At 43.2% G+C, this 27,955-nt stretch overlaps 1 protein-coding gene across 1 annotated transcript in view; it reads left to right on the forward strand.

The window, feature by feature from the left end:
• Window positions 1-4,298: 4,298 nt before the first annotated feature.
• Opn5 (opsin 5) overlaps window positions 4,299-27,955 on the forward strand; it is a 46,932-nt gene continuing 23,275 nt past the window's right edge. The window contains exons 1-4 of the mRNA XM_051152572.1: window positions 4,299-4,428; window positions 8,380-8,499; window positions 17,634-17,804; window positions 21,415-21,749. Of these exons, the coding sequence (XP_051008529.1) occupies window positions 4,299-4,428; window positions 8,380-8,499; window positions 17,634-17,804; window positions 21,415-21,749 (756 nt within the window). The remainder of the gene's footprint in view (window positions 4,429-8,379; window positions 8,500-17,633; window positions 17,805-21,414; window positions 21,750-27,955) is intronic.

Here is a 27,955-nt window from a genome sequence, read left to right on the forward strand (position 1 = left end):
CATATGCTAATATGAATAATCAAAAACCTGTAAGTTTCAGAAAAGTAAGTATCCCAGCATGTAAAAAAAATCAGATAGGACTTCTTACCTCTATGTGTATAGTTTGTTTGCAAATTCATTGAGGATGAGGAGATGGCTCAGCAGCCAAATCACGTACCCTGCAAATGTGTGGATCTGAGTTTGGATTATTTAGGAAAACACCCAAACTATGCCAGGTGGGCGTGGTGGGACTCAAGCCTTGGGAAGCAGAGACAAGACACGAGAGGGCACTGGCTGGCAAGGCTTGCAATCCCGGCAAGCTCTGGGGTTGATCACAGGCTACCTCAATAAAGACAGTGTAAGAGGGACCAAGGATGACTACCAACATCGACCTCAGGTCTCCAAATGTACATCTCACATATGGGCTCCTGCGCACGCAAACATGTATGTGCAAACACAGCAATCACACACATAGGGAAAAAATGGAAGAAAAAAAAAAAGAAAAGAAATTCATTATCTCATTGAAAATGAGCATGAGGGACATGTAAGCTGAGATCAGAATTTAAGGATCTGTTTAAGATCTAAGGAGGAGTGCCATGCCTGGCTCAGCCCTCATTTTTGGTTTCTGAATCTAAGAGACCAGAGAGCCAGAGGGTTTGGGGAGCTTGTGATGACAGATTTTACCAGAATACAGGGAAGCAGGAGCTTGCCAGTTAAAAGAAAACCTCTGGCTTGGACAGGCATGGAGATGGGGTGGGCTTGGCAGCTAGTTCCCCATAGAGCTAGCTCTCTGTCGCTAATCTGGGAGACCGGGAAAGGGTATTAACTACCAGAGTAGGTCCTCACATGACAGAAGCGTCTTGCCGAGGCCACTTCTCACCGAAAAAGCCCTGTGTGGGCTCTAAATTGTCAGTCAGAAAGGGGTTAAATCTGATCTTGTACAGAAACTGAAAATACCTCTAGCAGGTTGATTCCTGGTACCTCTTATGTCTCAGAGCACCAAACAGTGACATCTACTGGCTCAGGTTGAAAAGAGCTGGTTCAAAGTGAAACCTCAGGAGTAAGATTTCTTCTCCTTTTAAAAAAAGTTAATGAGTTTTTGATCTTAGCCATTCTTATGGGTGTAAGATGGAGTCTCAGTGTTGTTTTGATTTGCATTTCTCTGATGACTAACGAGGACGAGCATTTCTTTAAGTGTTTCTCGGCCATTTGATACTCCTTGGTTGAGAATTCTCTGTTAAGTTCCAAGCCCCATTTCGCCGTTGGGTTGTTTGGTTTTGTGGTGTTTAATTTCTTGAGTTCTTTATATATTTTGGATATTAAACCTTTGTCAGATGAAGGGTTGATGAAGATCTTTTCCCAGTCTGTAGGCTGTCGCTTTGTTCTACTGACAGTATCTCCTGCCTTACAGAGCCTACCACACAACAGGGACATATGCTCAACCATGTTCATAGCTGCTTTATACATAATAGCCATAACATGGAAACAGCCTAAGTGTCCCTCAGTAGAAGAATGGATAAAGAAACTGTGGTACATTTACACTATGGAATACTACTCAGCTATTAAAAACAAGGAATTCCCGAAATTTGTGGACAAATGGATTGATCGAGAAATTATCATAATGAGTGAGTTCACCCAGAAGCAAAAAGAGACAAATGGTATATACTCACTTATATCAAAACACTAGTCCAAGGGATACGTACCATGAAAAACTTTACTTATCAAGACAGTGGGTCAGAAGAGAGGACATCCTATTGAGACTTTAGGCGAGAGTAGCATGGAAGAATGGGGAAATAGTAGGACCCACAGGGTCCTGGAAACCTACAAGAAGAACTTTATGACAGGCAGATCTGGGTCCTGGGGTCCTTCTCAAACTAAGGCACCAGCCAAGGAGAATATAGGCAGTAAGCTTTGAACCCCTACCAAGACCTAGCTGACGAACATGATATTCTCCAGCGTTGAGTGGAGAGTGAGATCTGACTCACATGAACTCTGGTGCCCCTTTTCTGACCACGTCCCCTGGATGGGGAGACCTGACGGCACTCAGAGGAAGGATAGTAAGTTACCAAGAAGAGACTCGATATTCTAAGAGCATATATAGGGGGAGGAGGTCTCCCTCAATCACAGACATATGGGAGGGGAGAAGGGGGGAAGTAGGAGGAGGGAAGAATGGGAGGAAACAGGGGAAGGGCTAACAATCAAGATGTAACATGAATAAATTAATAAAATTTTAAAAAGTTAATGAATTAATTTCTTCACTTTACATCCCAGTCAGAGGCCCCTGCCCCCTGCCCCAGTCCTACTTTCCCTCCCTTTTCCCCCATCCTCCCTCCCCTATTCCTCAAAAAAGAGGAGGTCCCCCCAACCACCCACCCTAGTTCATCAAATCATATCAGGACTGAGTGTGTCCTCTTCCCCTGTGGCCTGGCGAGGTAACCCCGCTAGTGGGAAGTTATCAAAAAGCAGGCAACAGAGTCTATGTCAGAGACCATGCCCCTCCTCCCCTTACTAGAAGACTCACATATAGTCTGAGTTGCCCACTGGCTAGGTCCAGTCCATGAATGGTCCTTGCTTGATGCTTCCGTCTACAGAAATCCCCTCTGGGCCCTGGTTAGTTGGCTCTATTGGTCCTGTGTCTCACTGGATGTCATTATCTCAGCGGTGTGTGTCACCAGCTCCTTCCTTATCAGGGACAGGCAGCACGGACATGGGCATTTGCAGAGTGTCACTTAAAGTTTGTGTTTGTTTGTTTTTTAAACCTTTCAAAATCAAAATTCGAAAGAAACAGCAAAATAATCTGTGTGTTTTGAGAGTTTCTTATTGCTTAAGAATTTTATCCGGGCTTGAGGGAGGGCTAGGGGAATAAGTTGTTCTTGGCTTTAAGAAATTCTAAACCTTCCTGTGTCTAGCTTTGTGTACCTTAATCAACACCCAGTTTTTTCCCAAGGAGTCTCATTTTTCTAAGACTTATTTCATTTTTTAAGTCTGTGAGTGTGTATGTATGTATGCATGTATGTATGTATGAATGTGTGTTTGTGTATATGTATGTGTGTGTGTCTCTCTGTGTGAGTAATTCTCTGCAAGTATCTCTCTGTGTGAGTGTATGTATGTGTGTGTTTGTATTTGTATGTGTGAGTCTCTCTCTCTCTGTCTCTCTCTGTCTGTCTCTGTCTCTGTCTCTCTGTCTCTCTGTCTCTCTGTGTCTCTGTCTCTGTCTCTGTCTCTGTCTCTCTCTCTCTCTCTCTCTCTCTCTCTCTCTCTCTCTCTCTCTCTCTCTCTCTGTGTTTTAAGAGCCAACGCCTAAGGTCAGAGTTACCAGATCTAGAGCTGGAGACACAGGTGACTGTGAGCCACCCAATCTGGGTTCTGGGGACCAAACTTGCCTCCCCTATAAGAGTACTATGTGCTCTTAATTACTGAGCCAGCTCTCCAGCCCTTAATATTTTAAATATATATATTTCTAACCCTTATTCTTTGAGGATTTCATATACACATATAACCCCACTCCTCCAAGACTACCAGATCATCCCCTCCTCTCAATTTTATGTTGTTGTTGTTTTTAATAGCTCACCAAGTTTAATTTGTTTTTCCCCTCCCCGCCCCCCCCCCCATGGATGAAGGGCTATGGTTAACTTACCAGAGGCCACATCAACAACGCAAACTGACTCTCCTTCATCTAGCAGCCATCAACTGTCGGTAGCTCCTTAGCTATGGATGGAGGCTGACGTGCCCCTCCCCTATTTATGAACAGCTTTAACTTTTAGGTCAACCCTGTCAATCCCTGGCCTTTTAGCTCCATTTAGTGAAGTGTCCATATTCCTTTGCGCCAAATGCTTTCTTTCTACCCTGAGCAAATATCAGCAGCTCACCAAGCACGTAGGAAGGGAATGGAGAAGCTTGGGCTCTCACAGAACGCTGTACACAGTGTCCACAGTGTCCACACTTCACACAGTGGCTTTTCTTACTTCAGATCTTTACAAAGTTTGCTAAGGAGCGATAGTACAAACTAGTCTCCAGCCTCTTATTCACTGGGGGAGGTGTGAAATGGCTCAGAGGAAGCCTGAGGAGAAAATGCAGGCTCGCCTGGACTGCAAATTGAACAACTGCGTGTTGGTGTATTTACGTCATGTAAGACAAACTGGTGAACTTCTCCCCTCCCCCTGCCCCCCAGATACAAATCGCCCATGGGGCCCCAAAGTGTGCTTTTTGTTTTACAGAAAGAGGCTCATTTGTGAGTGGATTCAAACGGATTTATTTTCCTCATCTGTTGAGATCTCTGCTGATTTGCCTTACAGACCCCCTGGTGGTGTGAGACCAGCATGGCCTTGAACCATACTGCCATGCCCCAGGATGAGCGCCTGCCACGCTATCTTCAAGACGAGGACCCCTTTGCTTCCAAACTTTCCTGGGAAGCGGATTTAGTGGCTGGCTTTTACCTAACAATAATAGGTAAGCTTCCTTAATGCTTCTGTGTCGGAGGCTGCATTGAGAGAATTCACAGGCTGTACTGATTTTGCACGAGTGATTCTGATACTTACATACATTTTAGTGGAGGTGGGGAAGGTGGGTTAGCATTACGGTAGTCAATGCATGTTTCATAAGAATGACTGTTAACTGTCCTTAGGGATAAACATTCCATTGATAACCCAAAGAACTTCCATAGTAAATTCTTTATATCAGGAGTATTTCATTTGGTCCCTTGACTAGTGGGTTTGCGATCTGAATATCAAAAAAGCCATAAGGAATATATTTCTGCTTTGAAAAGAATGGCCCTTAGACCTCGTCTGCTTCAGCATCCTCTTCTGACAACTGGAGGAGTTCTGGCCAATACAAGAACGATGGTAGATATTGCTTTAAAAGTTATACCATATCAACACTGCTAAGACAGATATCATACTGGGGATCAATGAAAATCCGGCCTAGGGTAAAGAGATTTTTGTGTATAATTCACACAGAGTTGCATCTGTCTAATGTTAGACTGTACTATACAAACCAGCAGCCACTGTGGCTCTTAAACACACAAACTCTTAGCAGCCAAAGCAGTGTATTGTAGTGGCAATGTATGCCTCCCATTGGAGGCTTAACACTGGGGACCATCTCATTAATAATTTAAAATACAAAACATATTAACCCCATAATTCCTAGCTTATGAGTTTATGGATAGATTTATACGTAATGTATGGATTAGATTAAGTATGAAATTATTAGAGCTAACTTGTCTACGTACTTTTATGTTGCTTAATGTGGATCCCAGAAAAAAACATATATACATATCTCATATTCTGGTTTATATAATATTCGTATTGGAGTTCACTGATGCAAACAATGGAGATTTATAACAATTTGGCTGGGCATGGTGGTACATGTCTTTGACCCCAGCATCTGGAAGGCAGAGGCAGGCAGATCTCTATGAGTTTAAGACCAACTTGGTCTACATAGGCCAGCCTGGGTTATACTGTGGTACCCTATCTTTAGAATAAATATTTACAGCATTTCTTTAATTTAAAGTTGCTATATTAAATTTGGGTGAGCGATGCACAGGTGGGTCCCATCTTTAGGTTTACGTGTCTTTAATATTTCAGATGTTGGTTCAAGCTTTCTCAATCTCTCTTTTTCTCTCTGTCCTTTCTTTGTTTCTTCCACTCTCTCTCCTCCCCTTTTCTCTCCCTCCCCTTCTCTCATTTGTTTATGGCTGGTGAAGAATTTCATGTAATTCCTGAAATTAGAAAAACTCATTAGAAAATTCTCGAGATCCCTCTATGGTCAGTGCTTGAGGCAGAAAGAATTTATAAGATCAGATCAAATGCTCTGTTGCAAAAATGATTCCCAGGGCCCTTGTACTTGCCATGAGCATTTGCCTACTTTCCGTTTAATTTAAATTTGTCCTTTCAAACACAAATCTATGAAGTACTCACTCTTTGCTACTCTTAAGTGGCTGGGAATAGAGCAGGCAAAAAAGTCCCCTGCTGGGATAGAAATTGCCACAGTGTGTTTATAAAACTCAGTGGTAAGAAAAGGCAGAGTAGGGAGCATTTCATAAATTGAACTTAACTTGTTTCAGTCAGTCGCCAGAGATGATTTGAAAATAGCATCTTTAACAAAATAAATGGCTTTAGGCAAATTAGCCCGTTCCCTTTCTATCTTGAAGGATTTTAGTGAGAGAGTTCAGCAGTGTGGGTGGGGAAAAGAGAGAGGTTCTCACTTCATGCCTGTTGGGTGTAAAGGAATAAAACTCAGACTTAAGTGCCAGAGTGGAGCTTAAAAACTAGGTGTTAAACAGGGAGTCCCCAAGTGAAAGGAGCATCAGGTCAAGTAGGGAGACAAATTGGAGCCACAGAATGATCATTTGGGATGAGGGAGGAAGTGCGGGCTTGGATGAGGACAGAGGGGCTTGGACTCTTTCTAGACCCATGTCTAGGGCTTGAAGCCATATCTAGTTGTCACATGTCTAGATCCCTTTTAGAATCTAGTAGACAGAGCAACCATTTTTTTAAAAAAATACCAAGGAGTTTAGGGGAAACTGAAGAATGAAAATAGAAACCCAAGTTTGGTATACAGGAGAAATAACCGTGAGACCCATCTTCTGCTCTCCACGTTAACACCTGCTTTACTAACTGCCTACAGAGGAAGGCTTTTCATCCTCTCTATTTGTAAAAGATGCGAGATTTTGATGATAAAAAGAAAAAGGTCCATCCCATAGTCTCTATCTTCTTAATCTTGTTTTCCTTAGTCCTAAAAATAAATTTCTGATTTCTCTTAATGCTCATGTACAGGTAAAATTGCTCATGGAAACAATGGAACATGGCATTTAACAGACTTCACTATTTTAAAAATCATGATTGGGCACTGGGTGAAACCCTATGGAATGGGGTTAGTTAAAAAAAAAAATTAAGGGAACGCAAGTAAGAAATATCCTCAAGAGATGCTGGCGGACAAAATGGTATTAGACGAACATTCTAGATTGACAGCGTGTGAATGCATACTTAATTGTTTTTGCTCTTCTTTGGATATGACATGGATGGAGTTTGCTTTACCGTTTTGGAGGTGCATTTTTGCACTTTCCCTTCCCAGCATGCCTTGCTAGATGGTTTCCTATTAGGAGTTGCCTTTTATCCAGTTTGCTCTAGGATTGTACAATCCCTTCCATCTTTCTCTCCTTTTGCTTTAAAAAAGCAGACCGTTAAAGCATCTTTGACTCCAGAGAGTCAGCATCTCCTAAGAGCAAAACGCAGTCAGGTTCTGGTGGTTTCATACCATCACACACACACACACACACACACACACACACACACACACACACACACACACACACTCATTTTTTTCTTGCCCCCCCCAAATGAATTGTGGTGAAGGAAGTAACGTAGAAATTAAAATAGAAAACTCTGGGTCTCTCCTGATAATACTCTTTATTCCTTACTACTGAAGGCAGCTGTACCAGATTCTCATTTATACACAGCTACACTATGAAGCAAGAATTCCTGAGGAAATCTACTCTACATGTTAAGCTATGGAAGTAGGTGTATTCTTTTCTTAAATACAGTCAGTAGATAATGGGTCTCTATATATCTTTTTTTTTTTTGATTTTTACCTGGGTTTGTAAAAACTTTTGAACAGTTTCATTGTAATACCCCAAACCAATTTGTCATTAATAAAAGAGTATTCAAACTTGGGAACACATATATGTCATTGTTCTTAGGTCTGGTGGGTTGAGGGTCACTTTCTCTCCCCTTGGTGGGAGGGGGAGTGCTCATGTTACTAGTTGCTGCACACTTACCTTTGGCACCTAGCTGAAGTCGTCCTATGTTCCACGTACTGAGGGTCCATACTGCCTCAGGAATCTAAGTCCTGGGGCCTGTGTTCAGGAGATGACCCCTTCCTTGAACAGGGTCACAACAGCCACACCTCTGATCACACCTCTCCTGCATGCTGGTGCTCCTCTGTGAGCCCACAGTGGCACTGAAGTAACCCCTCTTGGTTGACTTTACCTTCAAGATTTATAGACAGAGAAGGGGTTGACCCCACTCATCCAAGAGAGGGAGTCTTATAAAACCAATACTTTAGAATAGTGGCTGAGGGAAACTCTGCCCTGGAGCTGGTATAAGAGCTCATCACTGGGATACCCACATCCTCCTGAGCCTAACCTGGAAGTTAGCAGTTCCACTGTCTGGGTAAGTTCAGTCCTGTAACTCCTGACTCCTATCCCTCTCGAGGCAATCTACCCCGTGCCTGTTACTCACAATTCATGCTTTTTATTTCATCTTCTTAATTTAGATTTTTATTTAGTGTCCTCTCACTACCCTCTAAAGCTGTGGTGTCCATTTTTGAAATTGAGGAGTGTTTTATATGCAAATGAATGCTAATCCTCCTTGTAATGATGGAAAATTTTATTTTTCTTTGTAGGGATTCTCTCTACATTTGGAAATGGGTATGTCCTTTATATGTCTTCTAGACGCAAGAAGAAGCTGAGGCCTGCTGAAATAATGACTATCAATTTAGCAGTCTGTGATCTGGGGATATCAGGTAATTCAGCCGTGCTGTTCCTTCTTTGTGATTTTAAAAGATGAGTCATTCCCTCTGACATGAGCTCTGGTCCCCCATATTTGACCACTTCCCCTTGGTGGGGAGGCCTGGTAGCACTCAGAGAAAGAATAGGAAGGCTACCAACATGAGACTTGATAGGCTGTGACCATATGGTGGGGGAGGAGGTCCTCTTCTGTCACAGACCTAAGGGAGGGGAATAGAGTGAAAGAGGGAGAGAGGGAGGAATGGGAGGAGACAAGCAAGGGGCTGACAATTGAGATGTAATCTGAATAAATTAATAAAAAAAAAAAGGGAGAGAGAAATATCAGTCATTCTAAGTCACCTACGGCTCAGGGCTCACTTGTTACTGCCAGTTTCTTCTTGTCACAAAGTGTATGTGCTCACAATGGTTATAGACAGCCAGTGAAATGTCTGCTAATGAGATCATCCAATGTCTTTGTTTATTCACATATTTAATTTTATTTAATAACATGTTTATAAAGAGATCGTTTATATTTTTGGTTAGTCATGAGACCTATGTCCACTTCTCCCTTGCAAACTGGGACCCTCTCTGAAGATATGTTCAGTTGATACTTGGTGGGAAAGGAATTCAAAATCAATTTTCTCCCATGGAGGGAGTACTACACTCCAGGGCAGGCCCTGTCACCAAGAGTACATAGCCAATAGGAAACAAACTCCATGGTTTTTTTTTTTTTTTTTTTTTTTTTTTGTCTTGCTGGTTTTCTGCTTGTTTGATTTTCATTTCACTTCATTATTTCTTCTTTTGTGTGTTTATTTCTTTTTAGAGAGAGAAAGCATGCAGTTGGGTGGGTAGGGAGGTAGAGACAATCTAGAAGTCTATGGGGGAAAAACATGACCAAAATATATTGTATGAAAAATAAAAGACAGAAGCCAAAATTTCTTCCCCCGCCCCCGCCTCTCTCTCTCCTTTCCCTTCCTTTTTCCCTTGTGAGACAAGGTCTCTTGTAGCCTAGGCTGTTCCCTGACTTGCTTTGTAGATGAGCATGAGCTTGAACTCGTCACTCTCTTGCCTTCCCCCTGATGGTAGGATCACAGGCATGTGACACTATGGTTAGATTATTTTTGTCAAATATTTTCTTTCTTATTTTTTCCTTGAACACACACACATATGTGGATATAAGTACGTATTCACATGTATGGGAAATTTTGTGTGTTTATACATTTATGTGTGTGCTTCTGTGCATGAATATTCACATGTATGTGTGCATATGAGTGTGTGTGTGTGTGTGTGTGTGTGTGTGTGTGTGTGTAAACCAGAAGCCGACATCGCTGTTTTCCTCATTTCTTCCCTATCATATGTACCAAGGTAGGATTTCTGACTTGCGTTCATATCTCTCCAATTTGGTGCTCTAGCTAGCCAGCTTGCCTTAGGGAATCTACTATGTCTGCCTCCCATGGGCTGGTCACCCAGTGTTTACATGGGTGCTGAGGATCCTCACATGCATGACTCATATGACAAGCATGTTATCCTAGAAGCAATTTCCCAAGCCCAATGTTCAGTTCCTGCTATGCTCCAGGAATGGTTAGTGTTAAGGATAAAATATGTGTACAACACATGACACTGTACATATCTCAGAGTGCATTGAGCTATGGACTCAGAATCTAACAGCCCACTGCTTTGCACGCCATGTCTGCTTTCCTGCCACCATGGAAGTCTGGTGAAAATAAAACCGTAAAAGGATAGAATCTTGAAGAGGAAATGCCAGGCAGAGAGAGAGAGAGAGAGAGAGAGTGGCAGGTCAGTGACAGCCAAAGATGGGTCTCTATGAAGGAGAAGAGAGCTGCTGGGTCAGTGGTGGTTTCAATTGTAACCTAAGGACTTACCACAAGCTTCTGCCTCCATGATCCTTAAAGTGGGCGGCAAAAAACATTAGGGGTGGGGTGCTCAAATCTCCCCATGCCAGAGAGGTTAATGTAAGTGGCAGGGAGGCTCTGTGGGTAACTGCTGTGAAAGCGCAAAGGACTGAGTTTATGTCCTCAGCATCCATGTGTGTGACAATACATATCTGTTACTGTAGCATTGGGAAGTAGAGACAGGAACATGGATGGGGGCAGGGCTTTAACTCCAGCGTCAGGGAAAGACCCTGGTACCCCCAAATAAGGTGGCGAGTGATAGAAGAAGACACCTTACATTGACATTTGGTTTACACACGTGTGTGTACAAATGTATGCACCTGCACATACACCACATCACACACAGAGACACTCAGAGATACATACAGACATACCACACATGCAAAAACCACACAGAGATGCAGACAGACACAGACACACAGCCACACAGCCACACACGTGCACTCATGCATTTCCAGACATGTTGCTTTAAGGAGGAAACAGAAAATTTCTGGAATTTCTCTTGCTTCTTATACTTTTCAGATGACCAAGCAAAGAGGAACTGCAATAGTTTTCTTTAACTGTAGTTCACTTAAGAAAGAGTAATTTTTGGTATGTGTCATCTTGTTCCAGGGTTGCCTACCTGTATCCTAACCTTTGTCGGGATCCAAACATCTGTTACCCAGCTGTAGTCTCAGGCTGTCAGGGAGGGAAGAAGAGTCTTTGAAGTATTTGCTTTTACATCCAGGACTTTTTTTTTTTGAAAAACACTTTATCATACCTCTGTTAAAATAGTGTGTCTCTTCATAAACAAATTTTCTACTGCTGCTAGTTTACAAAAAATAAGCGTAATACTAATCCGTGACCTGTTGAGTGGCTGCAACATTTTAACTTGCAGACATGCTGACCTCTGCCTGAGAGTCTGTAACTTGAGAAGGGGCTACTGGGTACGGATAGACTCCAGAATCACAATATCTTATGGTGGCAACGTGTACTTACATTAGAAAAGGAATGAGGCACTTTCAGTGTGTGAGCATCGCCCCCCCCACCCCCGCCCCAGCTCCCCACCGCAGTTAGTAAGAAGCTGCAGAGTGCCTGCCATTTCGGCCCTTGCCACGCGATGGCGCTAGAGCAGCAGAGATAGCCCGGGTTTTCTCCTGCCCTTTCTAGTTGGGAGTGTAAAAATGTCTGTCCTAGTGAACTCTGCCATTTCAGCTACATCCTTCACCAGTGAGTAATACCTGACTGCTGCTTAAGGCTGACGCAGACAAAACTCAAATTAAGGCGGAGAGGGGGAAGCTCTTAAATGGCGTGATACCTTGAAATTGTTCTCAGCCTTGCCAGTGGGCACCGAGATTTCACAAACCACTTCCTTCATTCTGCCGCTAATGCACTTAGAGGAATCCAGCAGAAGGTGTTTTCTTCCACCCGAGTTTTCTTTGGTAAATCTAGGTCACATCTAGTGTCTATAATAGGCTTTCTTCCAATACCCCCTAAAGAATTTTGTCTTTTCCCCTTACCCAGCTGCATTCTCTTCAACACAAAAGAAGGACATTCTAGAATCAGATGTGCAGCACACATGCAACAAATGCAGGCTGTCTTAGGCACAAAGACTCTTATTAAGGAGCATATGGCAGAGTAAGCTAGAGAGTTAGCAACAGTAAACTGCTGCCTGAATTCCCCTCAGAGAAACCGAGTCAGCAGGTCTAGGGGTTTGGAGTCCTGAACGTTGATAGCTAAAGCAAAGCAAAACACAGGGAGAACAGAACAACTGCAGTGCCTCTATCAGTGCCAGGCTGAGGAACATTTTACTATGTGGGCGGGGGAGTGAGAAAGAGAGAGAGAAGGAGGAGGGAGGGAGGGAGGGAGGGAGGGAGGGAGGGAGAGAGAGAGAGACAGAGAGGGAGAGAGGGAGAGAGACACACAGAGACACACACACACATACACACACACACACACACAGAGAGAGAGAGAGAGAGAGAGAGAGAGAGAGAGAGAGACAGACAGACAGACAGACAGAGACAGAGACAGAGAGACAGAGAGACAGAGAGAGATAGGGAGAGACAGGGAGAGACAGGGAGAGACAGGGAGAGACAGGGAGAGACAGACAGAGAGATATTGAAATTCATTGCGAAGACACATCAAAAGCTCCATTCCAGGCTGGGCATAGTGTTAGAAGTCATAGTCCCAGCACTTTGGAGGTAAAGGCAGGATGATCAGGAGTTCAAGGAATCTTCAAAGAATCTTCTGCTACTGAATAAGTTTGAGGCCAGTAAGGGCAACATGAGGCCCTGTTTCAAAAACCAAGCAATCAACACACACACACGCACACACACACACACACACACACACACACACACACACACACACACACACACACTCCCCAACTCTACCCCCCTAAAGTCCCCAAATCAAACAAAACCTCCATCCTGAATGGAGACCCAGCAAAGATACCAGTTTTGGTCTCCAGGCCACACTGATCTTTTCTGTAGCCTTGGCCTCCACACAAAGGAATTCTCCTCAAACTTGGGACGTTGTTGTCTTTTCTGCCCAGAGGACTTTTCAGTCTAGCCGTTCCCACTCCAGCTAACTGTCACTGCCTTATGTAAAACAGCGGCTCTTGTCTATCTCCGTACTCTATTTTTCTTCACCCCACTAATTCCTATTTATCATTCTGTCATGCTCTCCCCCCTTTCTGGGCCTGGTTGTAAACATATTGAATCGTGCATTTACTAATAGCTAGCTTGTGTTTGAACTTTATATTTATTAAAATGACTGTCTTGTGTTTGAACGAAATGTAACTCAACAGAACAAGTGAGATAAAGAATGAATAGAGAAGGAAAAACTTCAAGAGAACACGACAATCTGGTTTTAATCTAAAAATGAAAGAGCTTAAAGGACAGATTGCTGAATATGCTTTGTTAGCTTTTAGGACTAGTATACAAAGTCACGAGTCTTCTTACAGGACTGTCCTCCATGCTCCTCATTGACTCCTTCCCTTCTTCTTCTCCCCTGTCCAATGTCAATTATCAAATGATGTCATAAAATAACCATAAATAAGACAGTTTATTTTTCCTGATTGAAGGAAGATTGGGCTCTCCATGACAGTCTCCACTTACACACACAGAGAGCTCATTCTTGTACACACCCACAAACATACATGTGCAAACACACAACATACACACATATCAAGCCATGTATACATGTACACAATATTCATATATCTATATAATGTATGCAGTCAGAGGAGCTTTATGGACTCCGTAAGGGGGTGAATTTGAAAGTCATTGTACCAGAAAAGTTCCTTTTAAAAAATATTTATTTGTTATGTATACAGTATGATAAGATCACATTATAGATGGTTGTGAGCCACCATATGGTTGCTGGGAATTGAGCTCAGGAACTCTGGAAGAGCAGTCAGTGCTCTTAACTACTTAGCCATCTCTCCAGCCCCAGAAAAGTTCCTTTTAATTGCAAGATTCCTCCCATTTTTCATGTTCTTGAATACTACTGTTTCCCTAGACATGATATATATGTACATATATATTACATAAATTCAAAACTAGGAAAGTGTGAGTGGGACACACCCTCCTGTGGCCTTTCAGTCCACCTGTTCTGAACTCAAGGCATGTTACGTCTATGGCTTCTCAGAATAGTGTCTTGCGCTTAGATAGCCTTCTCTTTCCTCTCCCAAGTGCCCCCTCTCAGGGCTTAACTCTAAGTGTGTGACGTTACATCTGATTAGAAGTCATGCTTTCTCTCTCACTGCAGGAGCGATCTTATTAACAGAGTCGCCAAGAACAGAAAACTCATGAATAGTGCATAAAAATTCATGAGAGGTGTACTGAAAAGCTTTTAAACAAAACTTAATATGTATTTCTGGTTAAAAAATTAATAACAAGGACATATGCTCAACCATGTTCATAGCGACCTTACTCATAATAGCCAGAACCTGAAAACAGTCTAAGTGTCCCTCAGTAGAAAAATGGGTAAAGAAGCTGTGGTACATTTACACTATGGAATACTACTCAGCTATAAAAAACAATAAAATCCCAACATTTGTGGACAAATGGATGGAACTAGAAGTGATCATAATGAGTGATTTAACCCAGAAGCAGAAAGACTCTAATAGTATATACTCACTTATATTTGGACACTTGCCCAAAGGGCAGGCCCCATGAAAGTCTTCACTTACTTGGAAATGGGGATAGATGTAAGGACATCTTCCTGGGAATCGAGGGGAGAGAAGCATGGGAGAATGGGGAAATAGAAGGATCCAGAGGGTCCTAGAAACCTACAAGAAGAACGTTATGATGGGTGGATCTGGGCTCAGGGGTTCCGCTCAAATTACTGCACCAAGCAAGGACAATACAAGCAGTAAACATCGAACCTCCACTCAGATCTATCCAATGGACAGGATATTCTCCATAGTTGAGTGGAGAGTGGGGACTGACTCTGACATGAACTCTGGTGCCCCATGTTTGACCACGTCCCCTTGATGGGGAGGTCTGGTGGCACTCAGAGAAAGGATAAGCAGGCTACCAAGATGAGACTTGATAGCCTATGAGCTTATAGAGGGGGAGGAGGTCCCCCTCAGTCACAGTCATAGGGGAGGGGAATAGGGTGAAAGGGAGAAGGAGGGAGGGAGGAATGGAAGGATATAAGTAAGGGGATAACAATTGAGATATAATTTGAATAAGTTAATTAAATAAAAAAATTCATAACAAACTAGTGCGACAAAGAAATGTCTTTGATTAAAAAAGGGAGGAAAACATTGCATTAAATAATAAAATATTTAAATATCTGGCCCCTCTCTGCTTTGAGTCAGGGTCTCATGTGGCCCAGGAGGACAGCCATCCAACTCACATGCAAGCTCAAGTAGAGCTTGACTTGAACACCTGACCCGCCAGCCTCTACCTCCCGAGTGCTACAGTTCTAGGCTGGTGCCACCACAGCTGATTTGTGTGCCCTGAGAACTGAACCAGGATCTTGTGTACGCCAGGCAAACAGTCCACCAACTGAGTCACGACATCAACTCAAACTATTAAAAACATTTAAAAAAAATTAGTCAATACATGGATGCCTACCACGATATGTCTATTTGATATTCTGTAAATCTTAGATCCTGTAATAACACAGGAAGTAGAAACCAAATGAGTTTGAGGCTGTAATTATTTGTTATTCATGAGACTACACAGTAGGGTATCAGCAGACTTGGCAAGCTAGTACATGACATCCATAAGGTTTAGAGTTTCTTTGCATTGAAGTATTTATTGGTCTAAGAGATACTGTTTTTTTTTTTAAAATAGATTCTTCTTTCATATAATCCACTCGAATCACAATTTCCCCACCTTCATTCCTCCTAGCTTCCCCCTACCTCCCCCTTTCCCTGATTCAATCCTTGCCATCTTCCTTCAGAAAAGAGCAGGCTGCCAAGAGACAACAACCAAACACACAAAGCAAAGTGCAACAAGACAAGGCAAAGGTCATCACACCTTGGCTGGACAAGGCAACCGAACAGGAGGAAAAGAGTCCCAAGAGCAGACAAAGGAGTCTTATTTCTCCTACGTAGATGAGGCACATTCCATAATCTGTGGAACAACTGGTAACAACATCAGCGGGGGTCTCTAGTCAATACATTTGGGCACAAAGTGCTTTCTGAGTGGGAGAAATTTGTAAACATTTTCAATATTCACCATCAAAGACTACAGTCAGTACCCTTCGCTGGCTTGACTAGCTAAGTATGTTTGTTTTGGAGGCAAGACAATAAGCTTGGTGTAGTTAAATAGATTTTTTGAAGGACACTGTAGAAAACTTTCTTCCCAGGACTGCTTGTTGGACATTCAAACTCAAATATCTAATTTTGGATGGAAGAAAAACAGTGGGATCTTGGACAGTCAAGGAGGAAAATCAGTTTAGAAAAATTGTGCTTTATGAGAGAATTTCTCTTGAATGCTTTAGTGTAAATAGAGCATCCATCTTGCTCATCTTTTAGATTAAGCACTTTAATGAAAACTTAAAAATGATCACATTGCTGTCATTGTGCTCTGGACTCCTAGCCCTTTTTCCTTTGAAGCTGAGTCTCTTTCAGATAGTTACAATATTAAGCAAAGTAATATTTACTTTAAAAAAGTTCTTTGGCTGTTGGGAAAAATGAAAACTCTTCAGAGTTATTTAAACATTGGTTTATGAAAAATAACTTCCATTTAAAAATAGTAGTTGAAAGGTAATTTTGAATGGTTTTATTAGCATATCTATATATCAGCACAATATAACATTACACTTTCATATATGCACATAATATATTTAAATCATATGCACACTTCCATCATTCTCTCTCATTCCCCTGTCTTTCTCACTAATTCTTTAGTGCTACCCTAATAGCCAGTCATCCTTTTTCAGAGCTTTTTCTGTGTTTGTCTCAATGAATTTTATTAGGGCTGCTTACAGGAGCATGGGCACCTTCCCAGTGCACATCACTGAAGGGTATATTTTCCCTTCCTCAGCAGCCACTGAGTGCCTATAAATCTTCAGGGAGGAATGGACACCCAGGAGCTCCTTCCCTCCCATGACAAGGCATTGACAGGCCTAGCACACCTAGTACAGCTAACCACAAAAGCCGTGCGCTCGGGAATGTGACAGTCATGTCGTGCCACGATGCCAGCATTCCGTGCCACTCTCTGGTCTGTCCCTTCCTGCTGCTCTTACATTCTTTCTGTTCCTTCTTTTGAGTTGTTCTCTCTCTCTCTCTCTCTCTCTCTCTCTCTCTCTCTCTCTCTCTCTCTCTCCCTCCTCTCCTTCCCCCTTCCCCTCCCCCCTCTCTCCCACTCTCTGTAATTATTCATCAGACTCATGATATTGTTAGTGAACACATTATCTACAGCTGAGTGGGATTGTTGAGGACAAGCCCCTCCCAGCAGTCTGCATATCACCTTCAAGTGCTGTGAGGAGTAGCCAGCATGGAGGAGCTGGTTAGCCCACTTTCAGCTTGATCACTTTATGTCTACGACCAAGACTGTGGTATCTTCATTTAGTTGTGATATGCCACTGGTGGGCTGTCAGCATGTTACTAATCTAACTGTTCTGTAATGAAGTGTGTGTGTGTGTGTGTGTGTGTGTGTGTGTGTGTGTGTGTGTACATGTGCATACTCACACCTTGACATGTGTCTGTGGGGAGGAAGGGGCCAGATGGGTCGCACGAGCACAAGGAGAGGTTTTAACGGCAGAGGACTTCCTTTGACGCCTGCTTGGTGCTCTAGTTGTAGGCAAGCCGTTCACCATCATCTCTTGCTTCTGCCACCGCTGGGTGTTTGGCTGGTTTGGCTGCCGCTGGTATGGATGGGCTGGATTTTTTTTTGGCTGTGGAAGCCTTATTACCATGACTGCTGTCAGCCTGGACCGTTATCTCAAGATCTGCTATCTATCTTATGGTAAGTTGGAAGGTTCCTTTTTCCCTGATAGTGAAAGTTAGATGGTTTGAGTGTCAGAGATGTACGTATTTTCCACAGTAAATAAAGGTTTTATTAATAACTTCAGTGACCAAGAATATTTCTACTCATAGCCTATCTTGTTCTACTATGTATTTAGATTTGACCTGTGTTGATGCATGTTTTCTTTAATACAACTTTTGTAATAATGTCTGCAGCCTTTAAATGTCTCACTTTCTTGTGTAAAGTATGGGAGTGCTTACACATTTCCTCATATGAAAAACAAAACCAGAGGGAATCCATGAACAAGACCAGGCTTGGGATGTGTAACAGATGATCTACTCAGTTTTTGCAGTTATAAGGACGGTTGTCTGTGATTTTCCTTTAGGACTCAGGCTCCCTAAGGTTTCAGACATGGGGAATTCCAGCATGTTCTCCAGGTTTAGAGAGCCACACAGATGTTCCTACCTGAATGGACACACACACTGAATACTGCTTTGCAGGTCTCTGGAGGCGTTGGTAGGCAGATCAGCAGCTGACTGAGGGACCTGGTGAGGCAGCAATAATGAAGTTTTCAGAGCTCTGTATTTTCAAGACTAGATTATGTCACTAATTACAGTTTTAGTACTTTTGCTTCTTGGGATCCTGGGAAGTTTTTGAACTAGAAGAAGAAAATTTTGGGGTACTTGATTTTAAAAGTGAGAATCAGACCTAACTAGAGAGTGGTTGGGACTCCCCTCCCCCTTTTTTATCCTAAAATGCCATCATATTTATTTCCCTCTTTTTTCCCTTTTTTATTTTTATTTTTAATTTATCTAGTTATTAATTCATTCATATTACATCTCATTTGCGTAAAGCTGTTCGGATGGCCAACCTGTTAGGTAGAGTGGCTGAGGCTGTAGGGCAGAGGATGGCCTGCAAATGTACATGGCAAAGAAAGTTTTCTTTGGTGCTTAAAAAGTTGATAGCACTAAAGAGTGTGAAGGAGGGCGTGTATGGGGCAGGGGAGGGGGAGGGGGAAGTCGTAAGTGTTTTCAGGATTCAACAATCATTAAATAATTGTGTCTCTTCCCACAACACTTCCAGTAGAAACAGCCTGAATCAAAAGTTCCAATAAGATAAAGACATATCATTAATGCAGCTTGGATGACATCAGACTCTAATTCTTACTGTAATCTTGTCTCTTTTTTTTAGCACAACAAACTGATTTTTAATAAAACCATAGATTTCATAGACAAGAAGACAAAAACGTTCAACTTCCTGGGAGTGTGTGAGGAGTACTAAACCTTGATCTCTTTCTTAGAGTGTCATCTTGTGTTTAAACTTTATGTCAACTAAAGAGAGTATACACCCACCCGCAGAGCCACGGCAGGGCATAGACACCGTAGGAGAGACGTCTGTATTCCCTAGCTTTTCGTAAGCTTGACCCTCGGTGATATCTCATCATTTATCCTGATTGCCTACCGGTCCCTCCACACAGTGTTCTCTAGCATGCTGCAATTAAAAAGGTCACTCGGGGACATGCAGACCTTCCCAGCATGTAACGTTGTAAGCGGTCATCCTCGAGAGATGATCTTTTGGCCTCTTGCATAATTCCAGTGACCAGTGATGGGGAGCTTACTATTGCTCAAGGCAGCCCATTCTCTGATTGGTCTGCTCTCACTGTTAACAATGTTATTCCTTATATTGAGACAAAACTGCCTCCCAGTAACCTCCACCCATTGGTCCTAGTTCTGACTTCTGGAGCATCACAGAACCCATCTACTACTAATCTACTCCCTCCTGTACTTGACAGCCTTTCACCATACTGGAATGTAAGTATAAAAGCATCTCACTAAGTAACCCTCACTCTCAATGCTTATCCGTATGCCTATGCACGTCCTTATGAGTATATGTGACGATCTCTGCCAGTCTCTGATTTATTATGATGGACAACCAAGAGCTGACGGACTTTTGTGGCTACCCGATTGCTACCCTTCTCTGGCTGGTCTTGAGGGGGTCTTTGTACTTCATGATATTCAACGCCATGTATTTGAGTAAATGGAGGTGACTGCGCATAGAAACAATTTGTTCTGTTTCCTTTTTGTGATCGTATACAACACACACACACATACACACACATACACAAGTGAAAGTTCATGTTAATGTCCACACTATTTATTTATGGTAAACTTTATCAAAACCTTTAAGTAAAGACTGGGGATGTAGTTCCATTGGCAGAGTGCTTGCCTAGCGTGCACAAAACCCTGGGTTCTAGCCCCAGCACCACTTAAACTAGACACAGTGTAATTCCGGTTCTCAGGAGACAGAGGCAGGAGGATCAGAAGGTCAAGGTCACCCTTAGCTACGTAGCCATCTGAGGCTAGCTTGGGCTAGAGACCATACTTCAAAACAAACAAACAAACAAACAAACAAACAAGAAAGCACGCAGACAACAACAGACCCATAAGCAATGTGTCGCCACGACTCTCTAATGCTAAAGATGCTGAGCATTTAGAAAGGCGACACGAGTGAAGTCACAGACTGTATGCAGAAGAATTGCGGTCTTAGTGATTTAAATTTCTCATGCTCAGAACAGAAGCAGCTCCCCCCCCCAGTGCATGTGGAAGAAATCATGTAGATTTGCTCGGTGGGGTTTTGATGTTTCTTCCCCGTGACAGTGTAGCGGAGGCAGCAAGGAGCCACTTGCCTGGTCCTTCTGCATTAGGGATGAGTGAGGTGCAGAGAAAATTTTCAAGGTGACTGCAGCAAAAGAGCTAGCGGGCCTGGCTTTCGTGACTGGGTTGAACTTTGGAAAATAATCGCTGGTGTTTCACAACTTAATTTTTAAAAAGTGGCTGCAGTTTTTCTTCCTCTTGGAATTCTCTTTTGGTTAAAAACTAGTGCTGAAACACAAAGCTCTTCCTCTCCTACTCCATCTTCTTGAGGACATTTTTTTTTTTTCCAGAATTACTTTTCACAGCATGTGTGACAACGCGATCAGATTGTCTGCCGTTCTCCCACCATGCTTGTGTGTTCTCCACGGTTGCGTGAATAACAAAGCCTCACAAATTTGCATGGATTTCCAAGCCCAATCACCCACCTTAGCATCACACCACAGGGACAGGACCGAGACCCACCAACCCCACTCAGCAAATTCCTAAGCAGGCGAGGGATGTAGACATACAAAAGCTTTTAGGAATAAAGGTGTTTTAAAGACACAACCAATCCTTTGTGATTTCTCACCTTCTGGGGAGATTCTCCTTTCAATTCTTGGACCACTCACTAACATACTCTTGAGATGTTTTCCTGAGCTCCACCATTGTCATCAGTGTCCTTTCCTCTTGCTGCCTGCTTTTCCACCCTGTGTCACTTCTCCCTCCCTATGATCCTAGGTGCCTAGAGAAAACTTTCCTTTTGATTTCTCTTCAAATTGCATCCTCCTGGACAAAGGCTCCAGCTCTGGAACTTTCCAAACTGCCTTGACTTCACTCTCCCCCAGGCTTCAATTATCTGTCCATGTCTCCCAGAATTCAGTGGAATAAGTCTTTGGAGACGGAATTTGCTATGTCCGGGGAGGTATTTGGGTATAGGGCAGGTTACATACGGGTAACTCTCTCTTTTCTACCTCCAGGGGTCTGGCTGAAGAGAAAGCATGCCTACATCTGCCTGGCAGTCATCTGGGCTTATGCTTCTTTCTGGACCACCATGCCCTTGGTGGGCCTGGGGGACTACGCACCTGAGCCCTTCGGAACCTCGTGCACCCTGGACTGGTGGCTGGCCCAGGCTTCAGGTAGGGGTCAGGTGTTCATCCTGAGTACCCTCTTCTTCTGCCTCCTGCTCCCGACGGCCGTGATTGTTTTCTCATACGCGAAGATCATTGCCAAGGTCAAGTCGTCTTCCAAAGAGGTCGCTCATTTCGACAGTCGGATCCATAGCAGCCACGTGCTTGAGGTGAAACTGACCAAGGTAACTGCAGTCCCTTTGTAGGTGTGTTTTTGTTTTTGTTTTTTCTCTTTGAACACTCAAAACGTCAGAGGGTGGAAGAGAGTGGGACTAGGAAACCCTAGAATCCTTATTGAATGTTTATGCACTTCTAGACTTTGTTAGGGCTTATCTAAGCTGTTGTAGTTAGCTCTTCTCTTCCCAGCCCTCTCCACACAAATACACACATTTTAAATATCTACCAAATTAGCATAATGGAATCAGTGGGTCTTATCTTCTCTATCGGAATATATATTTGCATTATTTCGCTTGGACTCTGGCAGGCATTTTAAGGACCTCCTGCTATCCACAATGTTTATCACAGATTGTCCCTGAAGGATTGGATAGGATTCTTTGGTAAATGTGAAAGGACAGTTGGCAGTTCTTCAGATATTGTGGTAAAAGGAAAAGAAATTGGAATTTGACAACAGATAAGTGTTTGCATTCCATCACAAGCATTGCCGTGTTTCTAATCCAGCATTAGTCATCTAGTTCCTTCTTAAAATTAACTAATTGATTGGGTTTTACATAGTAATTCAAATATAATTAATTTACTTTCTCCTTTCCCTTGCCTCCCTCTATCCTCTCCCATGTCCCCTCCCACCTCAGCCTTGAGGTGATAGGCTCCCTTTCTTTGGTTATTATTGTTCAACCGAACACATGCATGCACATGTGCACTCACATGTGTGTGCACATGCATATTGACAAGTGTATAAACGCCACTTGCTGAGTCCATCTTTGTTCTGTGACGCCTAGCTTCTTAGAGTTCGCATCTTCATTGTGTAGCAAGAACAGTCACCTCCAGGTCTGGAGACAAGGCTCAGCAGTTAAGAACACTTGCTGCTCCTGTAGAGGAGCCAGGTTTGGCTTCCAGGACCCACAGTTCATCTGAGACCCCCTTTCTGGCCTCTTCAGGCTCCGGACGTGCTCAAGTTGTACACGCATGAAGGCAAAACACCCATACACATGAAATAAGGAGAATGTAAAAAAGAAAAGAAGTGCAATGTCCCATAATGTCATCTCCTATATGTTTACGTGGTTTTCAATGGGTTTCCACTCAAGTAAGACAATACAATCTCACAGGCTTGTGCCTTCCTCTGTCCTGAGCAGCCCTGCCTTCCATTCAGCGTCTGCTCGGGACTGCTCATCTTCTCACCCATTCAGAGCTTCTGCTTTCCACAACACCAGAGGTCTAACAGTGTGTACCTTCAAGGCTACAGTCCAAGATTTCTATGGCAAAAATAAGTTCATTTTCTGTGTCGTCTTAAGTATTTCTGGATGGGTGATTATCTCAGTCGGCCTTCTTTCGGTCTGATTCCATCTAGCGGAATACGAAATGGCATCTGTCCACAAACCTTTCTTAACCTCTCAGCTTCTCTGAGTATTCTTCTTATGGTGGTTTCTCTGACTTTCATAGCACACATACTACAAACAGAGGTATAGTACCTCTTTGTATAGACATCCGTGCATCATTCATACGAGTGCCCAATGTATGTGTTCTCTCTGGTTCTATGGCTCAACACAATCTCGCTTTTCTGCCTACATTTGGCCTTGTGAAACAAATCTCATTACTGGCCAATAAAGGTAAGTTCAGTAGCAGCGGGGACTCCCCTTCTGTTCCCAGAGCTGCCTGTGCACCTGGGTGGAGAAGGGATCTTAAAGGTGTCATGGCGCCCATTGGTTGGAGATCCCGGTCAGGTTTTTATTGTTCATTGACCTGGCTTTGCTGAGGTATCTAATTCTTCTGTTCATCTGGTGTAGCACCCTTTATGGTCTTTACCCTGATTACATGGCCTGCTTAGAGCAGGCACATGTTTTTGGTTTGTACCTCCTCAAATATGCAAGGGGTTCTGTTGCTTTATTCATTCAGCCCTGCTTTCTGGTGCTCACCTCAGAAAAGCCAGTTCAGGACACGCTTTCAGCTCCTCTGAGGTCTTCTCTTGTCTCTGGACTATAGACATTTCACCTGTTGAAGTGGAAACTTGACTTGTATTTTCTTGTTCATTCTTGACATACCTTAGGCGTCTAGCTGTGGACTCTCAATTGCTTTTCATCACACAAAACAACCTAACCTTTATTCTCAACTATTTCCCCCTCCTTCACGTTTCAAGATTTCTCCCTCCGTCCCTCCCTCCCTCCCTCTTTCTCTCCCTCCCTTCCTCCTTCTCTCCCTCCCTTCTCTCTTTCTTCTCTCCCTCCTTTCCCTCCCTCCTTCCCTTCCTCTTTCCTTCCTCCCTCTCTTCTTCCCTCCCTCCCTCCCTTCCTTCCTTCTTTCCGATCTCATGTAGCTCAGAGTGGCCTCAAAGTCACTGTGTAGCTGAGATTGGCCTTGAGCTCCTGATCCTCTGCTTCTACCTCCAGGTGCTAGAATTACAAGTTACTCTACCATGTCCAGCTAAGCTTAAACTTCTATTTTGAAACTGAGAAGTGAGTGAGAGAGAGAGAGAGAGAGAGAGAGAGAGAGAGAGAGAGAGAGAGAGAGAGAGAGAGAGAGAGAGCGCATTTAGTTATTCCACTGGTAAAAAGTATTCACGCCATGTAGTGAGTCTCTTGCAGCCCATCTAATAAGGGAATAGTGCTGTCACTGGAGGGCACTGTCCAACAGGGTACATCAATTTTTTCAAACATTATTATGCCGAATACCCTGGCACCCCCTATTTCTTTAGCATACACCACTGATTAAGTATCATGTCCAGGCCTGTTAATATGCAGCTCCTGGATTTCTTTTACTGCTCTGTCACTGCCATAAAACATCCATAACTGTCCCCCTACTGCAGGTTACCAGAGCGCTGGGCATGCTGCCTTTAGTGGCACCTGTCATACTGAGTCAGGTATTTGTCTCTCTTTGTTTGCAAGGCAGTGAGAGAGGCACAGGGCAGTGGTGCATTGTTGTTTGGTTCTGCATTGCATAGCCCAGCACTTGCTAGGTGGTGACCATGATGCAGCCATCGAAACATGATTAACATAGCTTTATTACCTTGGTAACTGTGAAGTGGCCCTTTGACATCTTGCTCGGGCATCTCTTTGGGACATTTGGGTTGCTTAGCTCTTTGCCTTTTATTGTGAAGCCTTAAAAAAAAAAAAAAAAAAAAAAAAAAAAAAAAAAAAAAAAAAAAGACTCAAGCTATGAACTCAGTTTCCCGGAGGTGACTTATCTCATTGTTTTTCCCATTGATTGTTACCTGTCAGTGAGCTGTCAGGTTCAGGGGACTTCCTATGCGGATGCCAAGGGCAGTTAGTAGAAGTGCTTGCTCTTTTAAAATCTAATTATTTATTTCTCTTTGTTCTCCTTAGTGTTTCCAAGCTTAAAGGTCACTTCTCAGAGAAGCATTTTAAAAAATGGAATTCAGGCATTCCCGTTATAATGTTTCACCAAAACATGACTATTTCTTGGGAATGGTCAAAATTTTAATTAATTTGCAGTTGCATCCTCATTCTTGTGACTACTTGTCCAATGTTCTTTATTCCTGTCAACAGGGCCTGCAGGGCAACCTTGTCTCTTCATCATGTCGCGTCCCCAGAACCCAGCACATTGCTTCTAACATGCCACATGCTTAATATATAGTAGCTGAAGGACAGAAAAACTAGGCCAGAGAGACAAAATAGTAAAAAGGAATGTCAAAGTAGGAGTCATTTCCAATTTTACCACCAGCCCCCTGAGAGGACATACACTGTTAACATTTATTATTGATTTTGGTTGTCAGTGCTTGAATCCTGTGTTGAGAAATCGACAACATTTTTAATCACTTTGGAAGAGTAGGGGCAGGGGAGAGCTATATGACTCAAATTAAAAATGCAAAAAAAAAAAAAAAAAAAAAAAAAAAAAGCCGACAGATGACTTCCCAACCTCTCTGCCTCCTTGCTGGGACACAGGTATAGATTACTGTCACCCGCTGTCCTGTCAATGCGTCTCAAGGTCTAGTGAGGTCAGACCCAGGGTCGTTGTCCTCACCCAGGCTGGTATGATCTATATCAAAACCATTCAATGGCTGTGGTCTGAGTATGTGTGTGTGTGTGTGTGTGTGTGTGTGTGTGTGTGTGTGAGTTCCAACTTTCTCAATCCACATCTATTACTTAAATCCCAGACTCTGGACTCACATACCTTGGGCAAGCTATTCAGTGCTTAGGACCTTAAGTAGTTTCATCTGTGGAAGGATGTGAGATACGGGGGGAGGGGAGGTAGTGCAGCAAGAGAGAAGGGGGAGGGGATAAAATCAAATGACGTCATCATTGACTTCAAAATTCTGATATTTTTTTTTTCTGCCAACATGATTATACATGGCAGATTATTTAAAGGTCTGTTGTGGTTGCTTGACAAAAGCAATATTAGCTGGGCTTTGTAGCTATTTGTTCTACTCTAAGCAAGACTGTCCCACCTAAGGACCTTGGCTCATCTACACTGAACACCTCTCCCTCAGGTCCTTTACTCTGTTGAGTAGGTACTTAGAAACTAGCCCTCATTCACTAGGTCAGGCCATTGCTAAGTCTGGGGATGTTGTGTTCAGTTTTAGGCTTAAACTTCCCAAAACAGATGGGCAAGCTGGCATGACCTCATTTGTCTTCTCTCTTTTCCATCACAGCTTTTGCTTGTTTTTAGAGTAGTGGTATTTTAAGGTTTGAGAAAATTGCAACTGGAAAGTGTGGAATTCTTTTTTTTTTTAAATTTTTTTTAACATGAGCTCATATTTTCTGCTTGGATCATAGCCAGGGCTAACAGCTGCCAGGCACCCCCAAAGACTCCAGAAAAGTTTCTTTGCAAGTTTATGGAAGAGGGTGTGAGACGGTTGACCTCAGTTGTCACTCTGTGGGTAAAACAGAAGAGTTCAAAACAGACATGCTTAGAGGAACTATGCTCTTAGAAGGCAGCCCGAGAGCACAGACACCACGACTCTTGACTTTGTATGTGTGTGAGCGAACTGGGTGACAAAGAAGCTACAGGAACCGTTCTGTTCCTCACCCTCCCACTTATTTTTTTCTCTTCTCTTTCTTCCCTCTTCCCTTCCCCCTCCTTCTCTTCCTCCTCCTCTTCTTTTTGTCTTTCTTTTCTCAAGACCGTACTCTATAGTACAAGGTGGCCTGGAACTCACCCTGACACCAATATTGGCCTTGAACTCATGGCCACCCCCTGCTTCTGCCTCCTGGATGCTAGGATTACCTGTGTGCATCCATGCTGGCTTTTTACATTTCTGCATTTTGATGGTATCACGCAGAGACAGGCGAACTCACACCTGTAAGGCAGCTGTCCCAGAAATGGCATTACTATCTTTTAATCTAATTTTCACTGGTTCTGGGCAAATCTATGTACTTGCTAATATGCCTCAGCCTCCTTAGCCCATGCTTGGGCCAATCACACACTCTCCTGCAGAGGGCAGGACCCTTTACCACCTCCTTCTCTTGGTGCCCTGATCTCACTCCAGCCACTGTTTTAGCATTGCCATCACCTGTTTGGTGATGTAATTCAATCTTGTTACTGACGGGGGGGGGGGGGGGTCCATTCCATCTCCTTGGCCCTCCTTCCAGGCTTTTCCTTTTACATCAATTCCATGGCCACCTCATAGCTATTTCGTTATTCAGTGTGCTGCCGAAGTCTGACTCAGATCTGGGCAAAGGAGCTTCTTGGGAGGAACTAGATTCCTCTTACGAAATGTCTGTGAATAGAGCAAGTGTAGTTTTCTGTCCTTCTTATAGTCAGTCGGGCTAAACTAGGATTGAGACCATGGAGAGACACAGCACCTTCTAGCCAAAGACTCCTGTGTGTCACTCACACTGAGAGGACAGGACTTCCCTCCTTAGGCCTCTTGCCTGTTGGGATGAGTCAGAGTCACATTTAACTTCAAATATTTAAGCTCAGCCACATTGCCTTACAACTACGCTAAGTAGTTACTTCGCTGGAATTGAGCATGTGTGGGCAACATTACTCTGCAATGCTTAACCGCCAGCTTTAACTAGATCTGGGGAATACTGACATCCCTGGGTCTGCTGCAGCAAGACTTATTTAAAACGATCTGATTTGCAGATGCGTGATCCTTTTGCACTAGCTAAACAGGAATTCTGTGAATTTCCTCCCACAAAACTGTCTAATTTGGAACCTGGAGGGCTTAGTGCTTTGTCAGTGCACTGAGAGACAGCAATGGGAGTGAAGTCATTAAAAAAAAAATACACAGCCTGTGAAGGATGCTGTAGCCTCTGTT

Source organism: Acomys russatus, chromosome 11 (genome assembly GCF_903995435.1).
Source record: "Acomys russatus chromosome 11, mAcoRus1.1, whole genome shotgun sequence".
Taxonomy (NCBI): domain Eukaryota; kingdom Metazoa; phylum Chordata; class Mammalia; order Rodentia; family Muridae; genus Acomys; species Acomys russatus.